This window comes from Myotis lucifugus, unplaced genomic scaffold (assembly GCF_000147115.1).
Source record: "Myotis lucifugus unplaced genomic scaffold, Myoluc2.0 scaffold_36, whole genome shotgun sequence".
Taxonomy (NCBI): domain Eukaryota; kingdom Metazoa; phylum Chordata; class Mammalia; order Chiroptera; family Vespertilionidae; genus Myotis; species Myotis lucifugus.
The window spans coordinates 4,025,624-4,040,748 of record NW_005871084.1 but is presented as its reverse complement, the minus strand read 5'-3'; the positions used below and the strand labels follow the sequence as shown (position 1 = coordinate 4,040,748).

At 38.3% G+C, this 15,125-nt stretch overlaps 1 protein-coding gene across 1 annotated transcript; it reads left to right on the top strand.

Annotated features, from left to right (window-relative positions):
* The first annotated feature begins 12,545 nt into the window (after positions 1-12,545).
* Positions 12,546-14,316, top strand: MC4R (melanocortin 4 receptor). The gene has a single exon (XM_006087151.3). It carries the CDS (start codon positions 12,968-12,970, stop codon positions 13,964-13,966), a length of 999 nt encoding a protein of 332 aa, XP_006087213.1. The 5' UTR covers positions 12,546-12,967; the 3' UTR covers positions 13,967-14,316.
* Positions 14,317-15,125: the final 809 nt, after the last annotated feature.

Genomic DNA, 15,125 nt, shown 5'->3' with positions numbered 1-15,125 from the left:
CCTAGCTATCTCTATTGGTGGTTATAAAATAGATTTGCTTTCAATTTGTAGCAAATTCTTAGACTCTGCTTTTCCAGCTAAATCATTTTTGCCCTGCTCATAAGACACTGGGAATGTGAATTCCTTTGAGCAATAAAGATCTATGAGATTCTTAGGATAAATGTTATGAGGCTATAATTTTATTGACAAAACCAGTATCTGGAGAACTTACTCTGTCATTTTCTGATCAGAGGACAGACTAGTATACCGACCAAAGTAAGAAAGAGCACCATTTCACCTGCCTACACAACTTTTCCTTAAAACCTACTTGGTAATAAGATAAAGTCTTTCAAATTTAATTGAGATGTTCCTGTTTCAATGATTACACAATCTATCATTTCTAATCTCCATCACAATTCATCCTCTGTTAATAAATACCTAAAGAATGATAAGACCGTGGATCATTAAATTGACTTATTCAAATCATATCTGGCACATGATCAAGGATATAAACCTCAAATTACTGATGAAGAGGACATTATATTCCTACTGATAGAATAATTATTCTAGATTTGATACAACTCTACAAGCTCTGATACATTTTTAATCTGTCAAATTATGCCTCTCAAAGGAAATCCAATCACACAGAACAGAAGACTGAGTGGGACTTTTCCTGTTTCTCTGGAACTTGGGCCAAATGATGGGGACAGAAAAGAGTCAAGCATTCCACTTTCTAAAGAAAGCTTCAAACCACTGGGGGCCCTGCAACCTCTCAGAGCTTCCTAATAAGCCGACAGCATCCCCACCAAACCATTGACTGTCCTTCCCAAGTATATGAACAGAAGACAGGGGAAGAGAAAGAGAAATTGTATCACTGGAATGAGAAAAGAAAGGGTCCCAAAACTTGGAGTGGGGTTCCCAGTTAGGCAAAGTGATTATGATTAGTTGTAAATGACCATGGACTTCTGTAAATTACTTACTTATCAGAAGGTGGCTCCACAAAGAAGAGGACATGTCCACATCAAAAGGTTGAAAGGCTGCCCTAGCCAGTTTGGCTCAGTGGATAGAGCATTGGCCTGCAGACTGAAGGGTCCTGAGTTTGATTCCTGTTAAGGGCACACATACCTTGGTTGCAGGCTCCTCCCCAGCCCAGGCCCTGGTTTTGGCTCATGCAGGAGGCAACCAATCGATGTGTTTCTCTCACATTGATGTTTTTCCTCTGTCTTTCCCTCTCTCTTCCACTCTCCCTAAAAATCAATGGAAAAATATCCTCATGTGAGGATTAACAAAACAAAACAAAAGGTTAGAAGGTTGGCCTGATCTGCCAACCAAACAATGCAATGTCAAAGGACAATTCAGGAGTATAAAGGATGCCTATACCCCCGTACTCACCACCACCACCACCACCACCACCATTCACAGCTGGCCTGAGCTTCAAGCATTGTATAAGCTCAGGAAAAGATGGGACCAGGATACCAGCAGCAGTATCAGCACAGGCCTCAGGCCAGGTGAAGCTTAAAAAGGGCTGTTTCTGCCCCTGTAACACATCATGCTCCCTGAATAAATGTAAAAAATTTAGACCCAAGACTAGACAGATGAGAAGATAAAACCCTGAGAAGGAAAGAAAACCTTGGAATAGGACTGAATTTTTAAGTGAAAACGACTAATAAATCCCTGGTGCGTGGTTGTTTTTTTTTCCAAAATTTCTCAAGTTTATCAATAAGGAGTGAACATGAGAGTTCATGATAAGAAAAATTTAATTGGGTTATAGAAATATAGATACAGACACAAATATCTGAACTTCTGCTCAAAATTCACATATTTCATTAGCATTTAAAAAATATTTGCACCAGTCTTAGAACCACTCACTGATTGCTTAAGATCTTTCCATATTAACTATGTGTCTTTGTAATGTAATATGAAATGAAGCAGTGAGAGTTTTGAGCATCATTAACTTATTTAGCCTCTACACATACCCTGAGAACATGACTTCTGTCTGTTTTGATCTCCACTACATCCCTAGCACCTAGAATGGTCCCTAGCTTATCAAAAATATATTGAATTAAAAATCAAATATTTGACTATTAGATGGTTTAGTGCCAAAAACAGAGGAGACAGTGTTATGGGCTGAATTGCATCCCTTCAAAATCATATGTCAAAGTTCTAACCCTTAGTATATCTTAATGTCACTTTAAAGAGGTGATTAAGTTAAATGAGGTTATTAGGATGGACCCTAATCTAATACAGCTGCTGTCCTTATGAGAAGGGGATTTCAGATTACAGACATGCACAGAGGGAAAACATGTAAAGACACAGGGACATGACAGCCATCTGCATGTCAAGGAGAGAGGTCTCAAAAGAAACCAATCCTGGGAGAGGTGTCTATTCAGGTCCTCTGCCATTTTTTATTTTATTTTTAAAAATTTATTTTTGTTGATTTCAGAGAGGAAGAGAGAGAGAGAGAGAGAAACATCAATGATAAGAGAGAATCATCCATCGGCTGCCTCCCACACACCCCACACCGGAGACTGAGCCCACAACCCAGGCATGTGCCCCAACCTGGAATCAAACCATGACCTCCTGGTCCATAGGTCGATGCTCAATCACTGAGCCACACAGGCCAGGTCTCTGTCCATTTTTTAATTGGATTATTTGGTTGGTGTTCAGTGAAAGGGCGAGGGCTACGCCCTCCATCTTGCCCCGAATCCTCCATTTTTGGGCAGCAGCCATGTGCTCAGCAAGGAGCTTCTTCCCGGAAGCCCAAGCCTCTGCTAGCCACAACTAGGATTTCTTTAAACTAACCAATGATAATCAAGGAAAGTGCACGCCATAGATACGACCACATCCTGTGTAACAAGACACCGACTTGCGCCTGGCCAATCGGCAGGGCCCACAGTCCTCTCTCCTCCCCTTACTCCAACCCCCCTATAAAACCCCACTCCACACAAAGCTCTCTCTCTCTGCCCCCTGCCGCTGCGTCAGCGAGTGTGGTGGACGGAGAGCACGAGCTAGCTCGAATAAAGACTCTTTGCTTTTGCATGGGACACGGCTGGCTCCCTGATGGTCTTTTGGGGATCCTGAAATCTGGGCATAACATTCAGGTGTATGAGTTTTTTTTATAAATTTTATATATTAATCCCCTGTCAGAGCTGTAGGCACACAATACAATATGTAGAAATGTACACTTGAAACCCATATAATCTTATTAACTAATGTCACCCTCTCTCTCTCTAAAAAACAAATGAAACTAATCTTGCCAAACCTTGATTTCGAACTTTGAGCATCAATAATTGTGAGAAGATACATTTCTGTTGATTAAGTCCCCCAGCCTGTGCTCCTTTGCTTTGGCAGCCCACGCAAGCTAATGCAGCTACTTAAGGGACTTTTTGATGGACAGATGAATAGATAAAGGCACAGGAGTCTAGGAAAAAATGTAATTTTTGATACATGTTAGATTTCATCGTGTAGCAATAATCAAGCTCTGATCATGGTGTGGTCCCCCTCATGGTGAATTCAAAGCACTGATTTCACCCCCTCTGTGGTATTAAAATTACATTTGTGAAACTGTGCCAAACAAATAATCCTGATAGAATCCATCAATGATCACATAAATAGAGTTATCTTGCTAAATTTCAGTTACCTGATCCAGGACCAGTAGTTATATTTAAAATTATTGGATCCAAATAGAAGTAAAGTCTATAATGTGGAGAATATATCAAACCAGGATTTGAGGGTATTAAGCTATTTGGATTTCTGAGAAGCAATCAAACCAGGATTTTGATCGGATTAGGCTATTTGGACTCCTGAGAAGCTATGATCTAGTCCTTCCTGTTCCACATAACTAAAAAGTTTTAAGGGATGTTGGAGGAATGAAAGACTAGGACTATTAAGCTATAATAGAAAGATGGCTTAGGAGTATCCATACATTTCTTTTTGTTGTTAAAAAATCTTTCAGTGATTTTAAATTCAATGAGTGTGCAGAGGTTAAAATGTTAATGACTATATAAATATTCAATATACTCTTTATTTTGAAAGAAGCAAAACTTGCTTATATTATAATCTTTGGTATGAAAATTTCCTTAAGATAGAGCTATGAATAACCATCCCAGTTACAGAGTAACATGTTTCTGAAGTTCTCAGATTTTAAAGGTAAATGAAAATCATATCCTAGAGCAGCAATTTCAACCTTTTCATCTCATGCAATCATAACCTAATTCTAAAATTCTGCAGCACATCAAAAATATATTTTTTTGCTGATCTGATAAAAATATAGGTATGACTTTTGTTTGTTCAAACCAGATGGCTATTGTTGTGTTGGCTGTTGTCATTTATTTATTTGACAACCTAAGGGAAAAGAGGTCAGTGCCCCTGACTAAATGGTCAAGTATTGCATGCTTTAAGAATTTTTGTGGCACACCGGTTGAAAATAGTTGTCCTATTTTCAACAGAACTCACATTGAATGGCATTGTTTATTGGAGAAACAACTGAAGCCAACAGAACTCACATTAAATGGCATTGTTTATTGGAGAAACAAGTGAAGCCAAAGGCTATTATTTAATTTGCCAGAGACCTAAAATCTGTTATTAATGTTGTTAAAGGGACTTGAGTTTAGTGTCAGAATCATCTTGGTTATACTATATCCATTGATTGAACTAGACAGAAAATTTGTAAGTAAAGTGATGCAACTGCTTTGGAAGATTGCGGGTTTACCACATATGACAAAAATTAAATCTGAAGCACAGCAATCTAAAAAAAAATTAGGATGTCTTTTGTTTACTACCAAAGGGACTGATAGTAAGCCAAAGGAGGGTAAGGCTACAATGAAAAGAAAACAGTGTAATCTCCTGTCATACAGTTCAGGACATATCAGGATATCCTTGATCCAAACAACATTCTGGCAGCCAAATGAATATGTGATCACCTGCTTTTATTATCTGCGTACTAGTTCTCTCAATTTATATAATCTATAATATTAAATCCCATACTATTGGCACCCAATCTATATTCCAGACTTTATTTCTAGACATACATGTAATTAACTAACTTATTGACCTCTCTGTCTTTTGTAATGATCCATAGACACATCAAACTTATCATGTACAAAACTGAATTAATCATCTTTTCTCCATTGGCTCTTCCCCTGTAGGGTGATGGCACCTCCAACCCTCCAGTCTACAAAGATAAAAACCTGGACTCATCTCTGAATCCTTCCTGTCCTTTCTCTTCACATCAATATTAATATGATGGAATCATCATATTGCTAATTTCATCATATTAATGTTTATATGAAGTGTCCTCTTATCTTCAATCCTATTATCTGCCCTAGTTCTGTTCACTTAACTAGCATCCAACAATTTCACCTTAAACTGCATTTGTAGAATAAAGTTAAGCATATTCAGGACGCTGAAAGGTCTATAATCTGATTACTGCCGATCTACCTCCTGTCTTTCCTTACTGCTTCTTGACTCTTATTTTACATTTCAGTAACCTTTATGTGATTTATGTCCCTTACATTCCATGCTATTACTTACTCTATACCATTGCTAAGGTTGTTCCTTGGACCTGAAACTCCCTTCTTTTTCTCACATGATTAATTTCTGCTTAAAGGTTAAGATTTGCTGTAGGTATTGTTTCCTTGAGGGAGTCTTCTGTAATCACACCCATACACAGGACTCTCTTAACCCAGCAAAAGCCTCTTTCCCTGCATTCCCACATTATTTCATTGGTCTATTTGTTTTCTTCCTCACTAATAGAAGAACACCTTGAAAGAAAGGGCTATAACTTCTTTACCTAAGCTTCTCCTGAAGTTACTAGTTCAATGCTTTTCTTTTCATAGGCACTGAGTAGGTAATGAGTGAGAGAATGAATGGTTAAATGAATGAATGAATGGAGTGAATGAACCGATTAAGGAGAAATTGATAGTTGCAATGGATGAAATAGTATTTCCTCCTTTTTATTCCCTATAGAAGACTCATATTTTTCTCTAAATTCTATAATCTTTGCCTAAATTCACTTATTTGGGCCCACCGAGACCTAACTAAAAATACCAGGAGATACTGTATTGTCTTAACTTTTAACCTGATAAAAATTATTAGAATAATTCATAACCTAAATATTTTCTAGTAAATTGAGCTGAATAATCATTCTCATTAATTTTAGCCACATTTTTTTCTAAAAACATAGAATCTCCTGATTTAATAAATAAAGATAATATTGACCAAATAACTTTTTATCTATTTTTAGGGGAAGCAAATAACCTTTTAATTACATTTAGTCTTTAATTTTTTGCTTTAGTTTTCATTAAAGATGGAAAATGTTAATGGAAATTTTTTTTTAATATTTTATTGATTTTTTTATAGAGAAGAAGGGAGAGGGACAGAGAGTTAGAAACATCGATGAGAGAGATTGATCAGCTGCCTCCTGCACGCACCCTACTGGGGATGTGCCCGCAACCCAGGTACATGCCCTTGATCGGAATCGAACCCGGGACCCTTCAGTCTGCAGGCCGACGCTCTATCCACTGAGCCAAACCGGTTCGGCGAAATTTTTTAACTTGAATATTTGTATTCAAAATTCTCCAAAATAAGTGTAAGATAAATCTAAATAATTAACCTTCCAAAATATTATTTTTGTATGATTATAGCATTTCTGCTTCCAGTGTTGTAATTTGAAACTATACTAAATTTTGGGGACACTGTATAACTGGGTATTCTTTTTAGATGTACAATCATTATTACTTTTTCAATAATCAAGTTTGTTTCAGAGATATACATATATTAAATAAAAAGATGTCTGGAAACAGCATGAAGGTTATTAAGTATGTTTTTAAAGTGGCAATCCTGGGCATGGTTAGGAGGCAAGTTTACTCTGTATCGGAAATATTTCAAGTGGGGTTATAGCATATTTCCTCAGAATCCAATGCTGCCCACATGTCTTGGACCCTAGTTTGTCTAGCCAGATAATTATTAGCGTTATATTCTATCTTTCCAAGCAAAACACATACCAACAAGACACCCTAATTGAGTCTGTAGAGAAAACACTCTAGCTATAAGAAACTTTTCATTATATGCATTTTAAGCCAAAGAACATATTCTCCTAACAATTTAACAAATACTTGGAAAGAATTATAAAAGGCACTAACCTAAAATAAATATCACAAAAGTATATTGCTTCCTGAGGTTAAAGAAGATACAGAATATTTCATTATCAATTCCTCAATTAAAAAAATATATATGTTTTTATTGATTTTAAGAGAGAGGAAGGGAGAGCGATAGATAGAAACATTGATGAGAGAGAAACATAGATTGGTTGCCTCCTGCATGCCCCCTACTGGGGATCAAGCCCACAACCCAGGCATGTCCCCTGACTGGGAATCAAACCAGTGACTTCTTGGTTCATGGGTCAACACTCAACCACTGAGCCACCCTGGCCGGGCAAATCCTCAATTTTTAAATCCCCATTTTTAATAAGATTTGTTGGATATGACAGTTATTCTAAGACAGACTGCTCTTTTCAGCTTTACATCACCTCTAAGTTGGCACTTAAAAGGTTTACATGACCTGCTGTTGTACTTGGGTTCACTCTTCTAAATAGTCCAAAGTATAAAAGGTAGATGGGCTCTTAGTAGCAATTTATTAGTAGGTACATAGACATCTTTTCAGCAGTATGAAACCAAACTCCCTAAGAAAGAGAAAGAGCAGATAGGAAGAGGTAATGATCCAACTTCTTGGACAAAAATTTGCTAAGATTTTACTTTCCCTGGGTTTCCTGCACTCAGTTGTCATCACCGCTGCAAAGCAGACTCCAGAGTGAGGCCACTTATCATTTACAACTGTGTGTGGGGGCTGGGGGTGTGGAGTGCAGATAGAGGAGGGCAAAGAGGGGATAAATAGTGATGGATTAAATTAAATGTAAAAATAAATAAATAAAACTGGCTCAAAGAGAGGCAGACCTCCCTTTCCTTGGCTCTTTGTATTTAAGTAAGGATTTTGTAATCAGAATAACTATTCTACATGGATGTTTCCCAAACTGGATATTCCAAACCATGTTGCTCTGCTAGTGTGACTCATGTATTTTGAAAATCAGTGTGCTGTGCAAATGTCATCCGATGCAACAAATAGGTCTTACGGTAAAAACTGGGGTTAGAAACACAGCTTCCATGAACTTCATCGGTGACATGATAAAAAAAAGAAAGATAGGAACAGTAGAACAATTTTATACCATTTACTAGTTAAAAATATGTAAACCTACAACAAACATGGCACTTAACCTAGAAAAAGACCTGTGTCCAGTTTGCCTGAGGAAGTGAGTTCAGAGGGTTACAGCCCGTGAGTTCTTATGAAGTGGTAGAGGGAGGATTATCTGAAATTTCAGGCGACATTGCCACAGGTGGGGTGGGTTGTGCTTCATAACATATGCAGTGGGCTGAGGTAGCTGGAAACGTTTGGTGTGTGTATGTTTTGTGGGCCACATGTGTTTCGGTCCAGCTGGGTGCAGTTTTCCCCATTGTTTCTCCTGTAGGAAACGGTGCAGAAACAAACACAAAATTTGTGTAACTCTCAAAATGTTCCCCGATGTACCAGTCAAGTTTGCAGCACATTTCCATGTTCTAAATGAGCACTATCACAGAACTGAGAACACTTTGTACTTGAGAAATAAAAATGGGAGAAGGTAGCTTCTATGTTCAAATAAGTTTAGGAAATAAGCTGATTAAGCAATGTCGAATTTTTTTCTAGTGAAAAATTTCAGAAACTTTATATGCTAATGTAAACGCTTGAAACTTCAAGAAGACAGTGGGTTTGCAATACTTTTCAAAATTATTTGACCTTGAAATCTCCTTTTTAAAAAATGTATTTTATTGTTGAGAGTATTAAAGATGTCCCCCATTTTTAATCTGTGGTGCAAATAACATTAACATATCCTAAAAAATAATATTCCATGTAGCACAGTTTGATAAATACTTCTCTTTAGTAATATTTCATATTTATTGTTAAAAAATGTAAAACAGGGATTTTGTTCAGAGAACTATATTATGATCTAACTCAGTTTTATGTATATTTAAAAAAATCTGAAATAAATTTTTAAAAATACCATTAATGTGTCTAACATTGCTGGCTGCATTTCTTCTGGCTCATAGAGAACTGAACTATAACAGACAATTAAAATGCCTCCTTGGAGTTAATAAAACTGTCATCTTTTCAGCATAATTAACTATACAGCCAAAATTTTATAAATCTACAACAAAAAAGTAAACTTGAGATTTTAAATGCATATGCTTCTCTGGGATTTCAGGGTGGTCATGACTATAAATAAAATCCTTTTTGTGAAATCTAAAAGAAAGGGAGTTTTGTTTTAAATTACTAATTTTACCTATTATATCATTTTATATACACACACATGCACACTCACACAGAGGGGTAGGCAAAGGTAGGTTTATAGTTGTGAGAACTTGAAAGATTTTATTGTTGTACTGTTATATATTTATTTATTTTTGTTTGTCTTGTTTACTTATTTATATTATGTGTCTCCTTCTTGAGCATTTACAAGATTGTATCTAAGTGCACTAGGCCATTGTGATATTCTTTTGAGTTAGTAAAGCTATTGTAACAATCATAGCCTGCATAGCCATATAAATAACTACAAACCTACTTCTGCCCTCCCCTTTATAGTATACCTATTAATACATTTTACAAAATAAGGTTGATTTTGCTTTCATAAACATAGGGAAGAGCATTCCAAGCAGAGGTAACAGAAAAACTCATGGAAAAATCTCTAGTGTGAATGCATGTAGCTAGCACAGAAGTAGACTGCAATGAAGAAGAGTGAGAAGTGACTGGCAAGGAGAAAAGGAGGAGTCAGGCACACAGGTAGAATCAAAGGTGTTTTATAAAAGATTGCGTGTAGGGATTTTGGAGAGAGATGGAAAAGTCAAGGATATTCTGAATTTTAAGCCTAACCAAATGGGATAATGATGCCACCCGGAGAAGTAGGAGGACAAAGTCAAGAGTTGGCTCAGGGAGATTATACAGAGTTGACTATCTGTTCCTTAAACACTTCAATAGATTTCTTCCCGGTTGCTTACTTATTAGGTAATTCACTACTCACACGAGTCCAAAATCAGGGAAAACAAGGATTTTCATGGGTTTTCTGCTTATAAGTAGCTCCATTCAAAAGCTTAAAAGTAAAGGTAATTAATGCTAGTTGCTGTGACAGGTAAACACCAATATTTCAGCAGCTTAATAGTAACATTAATTGCTTGTTCATATCACAGTTCCATTAGTGGGTGGACTAGAGTGTGGAGGGATTTGGGGATATGAGTTGTTCAGAGACCCAGGCGCTTTCCATGATACGGTTCTGTCATCTATAACAAAGGCTGCAAAGACATTCTGCAGCCAGGAGGGAAAATGTGTAGAATCATGAGGAGAGAGCAGAATGCCCATCATTTATTTCAACCCATTAGCTAGACTTCAGTCATAAGGCCCCACCCAGTCCCAAGAATGGATGGAAGATGTTAACTTAGCTCAGTGGTCAGGAATAATATTTCTCGTTGTCTTTGTCACAAAGGGAAAGAAGGTAAAGCCCTCCCCTAAATAATGGAGGACTAAAAATTAACCTGGAAATAATTTTCTCTTATTGTTCCTGTTATCAGTAGCCACAAACAATACAGAACTAAAACCAAAAACAGTCATAGCAAGAGAAAGACACTATGTAAAACTTCATAACCTGAAGTATAATTAATCTGAAAAATAACTTTTCCACAATCTTTCAAACTTAGCTTAAACAAAGCATTTAGAAACTCTGATAAATAACTAGCATGCACTCATCTTGGCTTGAATAAGTAAAGTTGCCAAGTTATGTGTGGATTTAATTTACAAAGCCTTCAGTTACGGAGGTAGAATGGCTGCCTTAAAAATTTTCCAATTTTTCTATAACCTCTCTCCCTCTCTCTCTCTCTCTCTCTCTCTCTCTCTCTTCCTTTTTCTTTTTTATCTGCACGTTCTCACATAGCTGGTGGTCATTTGCATGTCTTCTTCGGAGGAGTGTCTGTATTCAAGTCCTTTGTCCATTTATAAATTGGTTTATTTGTGTGTGTGTTTGCTATTAAGTTGTAAGAGACTCTTACATATTCTGGATATTAACCTCTGATGAGATACATGGTTTGCAAATATTTTCTCCCATTCTGTAGGCTGCCTTTTCACTAGGTTGATTGTTTCCTAGTGAAGAAGCTTTTTTCTTTTTTTTTTTAATATATTTTATTGATTTTTTACAGAGAAGAAGGGAGAGGGACAGAGAGTTAGAAACATCGATGAGAGAGAAACATCGATCAGCTGCCTCCTGCACACCTCCTACTGGGGATGTGCCCGCAACCCAGGTACATGCCCTTGACCGGAATCGAACCTGAGACCTTTCAGTCCGCAGACCGACGCTCTATCCACTGAGCCAAACCGGTTCGGCGTGAAGAAGCTTTTTAGGTTGATATAATTCCCTTTGTTTATTGTTGCTTTTGTTGCCTCTGATTTTGGTGTAAAATCCAAGTCATTGCCAAAATCATTGTGAAGAAATTGTTGCCCAATGGGTGTAAAGTTTCAGGTATGAAAAATGAGTTAGTCCTAGAGACCTGCTGTACAACATGGTGCCTATAGTTAACACGGTATTGTGCCTGTAATAGTTATTGTCACAAAACAAATGAAAAAGAATACAAGGAAATTTTTGGAGGTGATGAATATGCTTACTACCTTGATTGTGATGATGGTATCATGAATATATGCACATGTACAAACTCATTAAAATGTATACAATACATACGTGCAAATTTTCTGTATCAATTATACTCAGTAAAGCTTTAAAAATGGAGTGTTGTCTAGTTAATGTAAACATTCTAGGTTTAGAGTTAATATAATTTACATTAATGCTCTATGGCTTTTAACTATTGTAAATGAAAATAAAACTTTTCCAGCTATAATAAAAGAAACTTTATGATGGAAACATATCAGATATTAGTGCATAAGAAATAAACCCCTCTTGAACCTTTGATAAATTGTAGCTACCTATACAGTTCTTCCATCCATAGCACAGTCTCCTGTATTCTCAAATATTCTGTGTTTCTGGCATTTTAAATTGAAGCATTACTGCCTGAGTTCTTAATTCAAAGAAATTTAGAGGGAAAATAAATTCAATATCCTGGTCACCAAGCACCGTATCTATTTCAGAAACACACACACACACACACACACACACACACACACGTCTCTCTCTCGCTTTTAAGCAGGAATAAACCTGGGTGCCTCAAGATGGCTTGTTCTGATATCAAAGAATGTCCTCTAGGGACCCAGTTGTTTTCCTTGAAACTTAAAAAGGGAAATTTATTCTCTCACATCCTGCCGGCTTCCCGATCCCACAGCTTCTGCATCTGACTCAGAGCTGCCTGCAGTTTGTATCCCTGAACATCACCGTCGTCTGTCTTCCACGGGACTTGGATTGGTCAAACGAAAGCAGAGGAGGAGCCACTCTGAACATTTTTTTCCCCTCCACACACCATAAAATCAGCAGCAGCTACTAACGCTCAGAGCAATGCTGGTGGGAGCCTCTGAGAGGCAGCTGATGTGGGCATGTGCGCACACACTGTCTCCCAATGGCACCGCAGCTCCTAGGAGAATCATTTTGAAAAGACCTGAATGCCTAAGACTATAGTTAAACTGAAAGTGAGAACCAAAAAACAACAACAAAAAAAGCAAACAGCAGGCTCTTTTGACTGAGAATAAGCACTTTGAAGCCAAAGATTTTAAAGGGACAGGGATAGGGATGAGAGCAGTACCTGAAAGAGACTAAAACTTCCATTTCAAGCTTTGGAGCATGTGACAGTTATTCACAACAGGGATGCCACGTTCAGCCTCCTAAAGGACAGAAAAAGACCTGCAGAAAATCCCTGAGGCCACCTGACCCAGGAGCTGAAGCAGTTGAGAGGGGATTTGAATCCACTGACCCAGGATGAATTCCACTCACCACCACAGAATGCACACCTCTCTCCACTTCCGGAACCTCAGCACCCACAGGCTGCACAGCAACGCCAGCGAGCCGCTGGGGAAAAACTACTCTGAAGGAGGGTGCGCCCAGCAACTTTTCGTCTCTCCTGAGGTGTTTGTGACTCTGGGCGTCATCAGCTTGTTGGAGAATATCCTGGTGATTGTGGCCATAGCCAAGAACAAGAACCTGCATTCCCCCATGTACTTTTTCATCTGCAGCCTGGCTGTGGCTGATATGCTGGTGAGCGTCTCGAACGGAACAGAAACTATTGCCATCATCCTGCTGAACGGCACAGACACGAAAGCGCCGAGTTTCAGCGAGAACATTGACAATGTCATTGACTCGGTCATCTGTAGCTCCTTGCTCGCATCCATTTGCAGCCTGCTTGCCATCGCAGTGGACAGGTACTTTACTATCTTTTATGCTCTCCAGTACCATAACATCATGACGGTTAAGCGGGTGGGGATCATCCTGAGCTGTATCTGGGCAGCCTGCACGGTGGCGGGCATTCTGTTCATCATTTACTCAGAAAGCAGCGTGGTCATCATCTGCCTCATCAGCGTGTTCCTCACCATGCTGGCTCTCATGGCCTCCCTCTATGTCCACATGTTCCTCATGGCCAGGCTTCACATGAAGAGGATCGCTGTCCTCCCGGGCACCGGCACCATCCGCCAAGGTGCCAACATGAAGGGGGCGATCACCTTGACCATATTGATTGGGGTCTTTGTTGTCTGCTGGGCACCATTCTTCCTCCACTTAACATTCTACATCGCTTGTCCCCGGAATCCATACTGTGTGTGCTTCATGTCTCACTTTAACTTATATCTCATACTGCTCATGTGTAATTCCATCATTGACCCTCTCATTTATGCACTCCGGAGCCAAGAGCTGAGGAATACCTTCAAGGAGATCATCTGTTGCTACCCTGTCAGAAGTCTTTGTGACTTGTCTAGCAGATATTAAATGGGGACAGAGGAGATGCTAAAAACATGCATAAGAGACTTTTTCATTCTTACAGAACCTGAGCAGTGTGCTTCAGTGACAGCTTCTTCTGTGGAGGGCATTGGTCGAGAATATCTATTGCATAAATTTAAGTTTATGATTTGGGGTATGCAAAAAGGCCCAGTCTCTATATTTTTAATGTCATGTTGCTCTTTGGCTGTGCAATGTTTGCATGAAAACACCTTTGACTATGCAATGTTAATCCATATTATAGGTCGTAGACACTGTGGATTTACAGAAAAGAAAAAAAAGTTCTTATTAAAAGCTTAACAATGTCTCTTTCTTGTAACTTATAAAGATGTGACACTTTGCTTGTTGTAGTAACAGCCTCATTTAATGTATTCTTATCAATGGTTTCTTATATTACACTGGATGTACAACAATGTAATGTAGAGATTTGAGTCTCACATTTAAGGGGGCAATATTAAAGAACAGATGCTTACTCATTAAAAAAAAGTCAGCTGAAATTTCAAGTCATTTAGTAAAACATGTTCATTTTCCCTGTACACAGTAGAAATGAAGTTCCAATTGAGAGTAAAACAGCTATTGAAAAAAAAAGTGAATTTTTGAGTCAGAAAACTGTGTTTCTCAAAGACAGGGAGATCAATCTCTCAAGGAAATAGTCTGCTATTCCACTCAGGCACTTCCATCTGGGGTGGGAAGTGGGGGGAGAAAGCAGCTATGGGGATCACAGTGTTCTGGAAAACCTGAATTTACAGGTCAAGCTAAACTTCCTGATACCAACCTATTTCCACTCATCATTACAGATAATAAGGTCTTTCTGCCCCTTTAACCAGAAACTCATTGTCTGCTGAAGTGTCCGGAAAAGGTGGTGCTGCCCCGAGAGCTGGCTTCTGATCTCTAAAAAAACACAGCTAGCATTGAGTTCTTTCACTTTTCACATGGAAGTGACTTGGTGTTTACTTATGACATGAGTACAATTACTCACCAAGGATTTTAACTTTAAAAGCCAAATCCATAGCACAAGTATTTTCAGGAAATATTTGTGACTGTCTAAAGTAAGGGGACCACTGATGCTGACACATTTTGAGCAGGAAGTAAGACACTTAACCCCAGAGGACAACACAACATACTAGTAAGTTAACCTTCCACAACCACA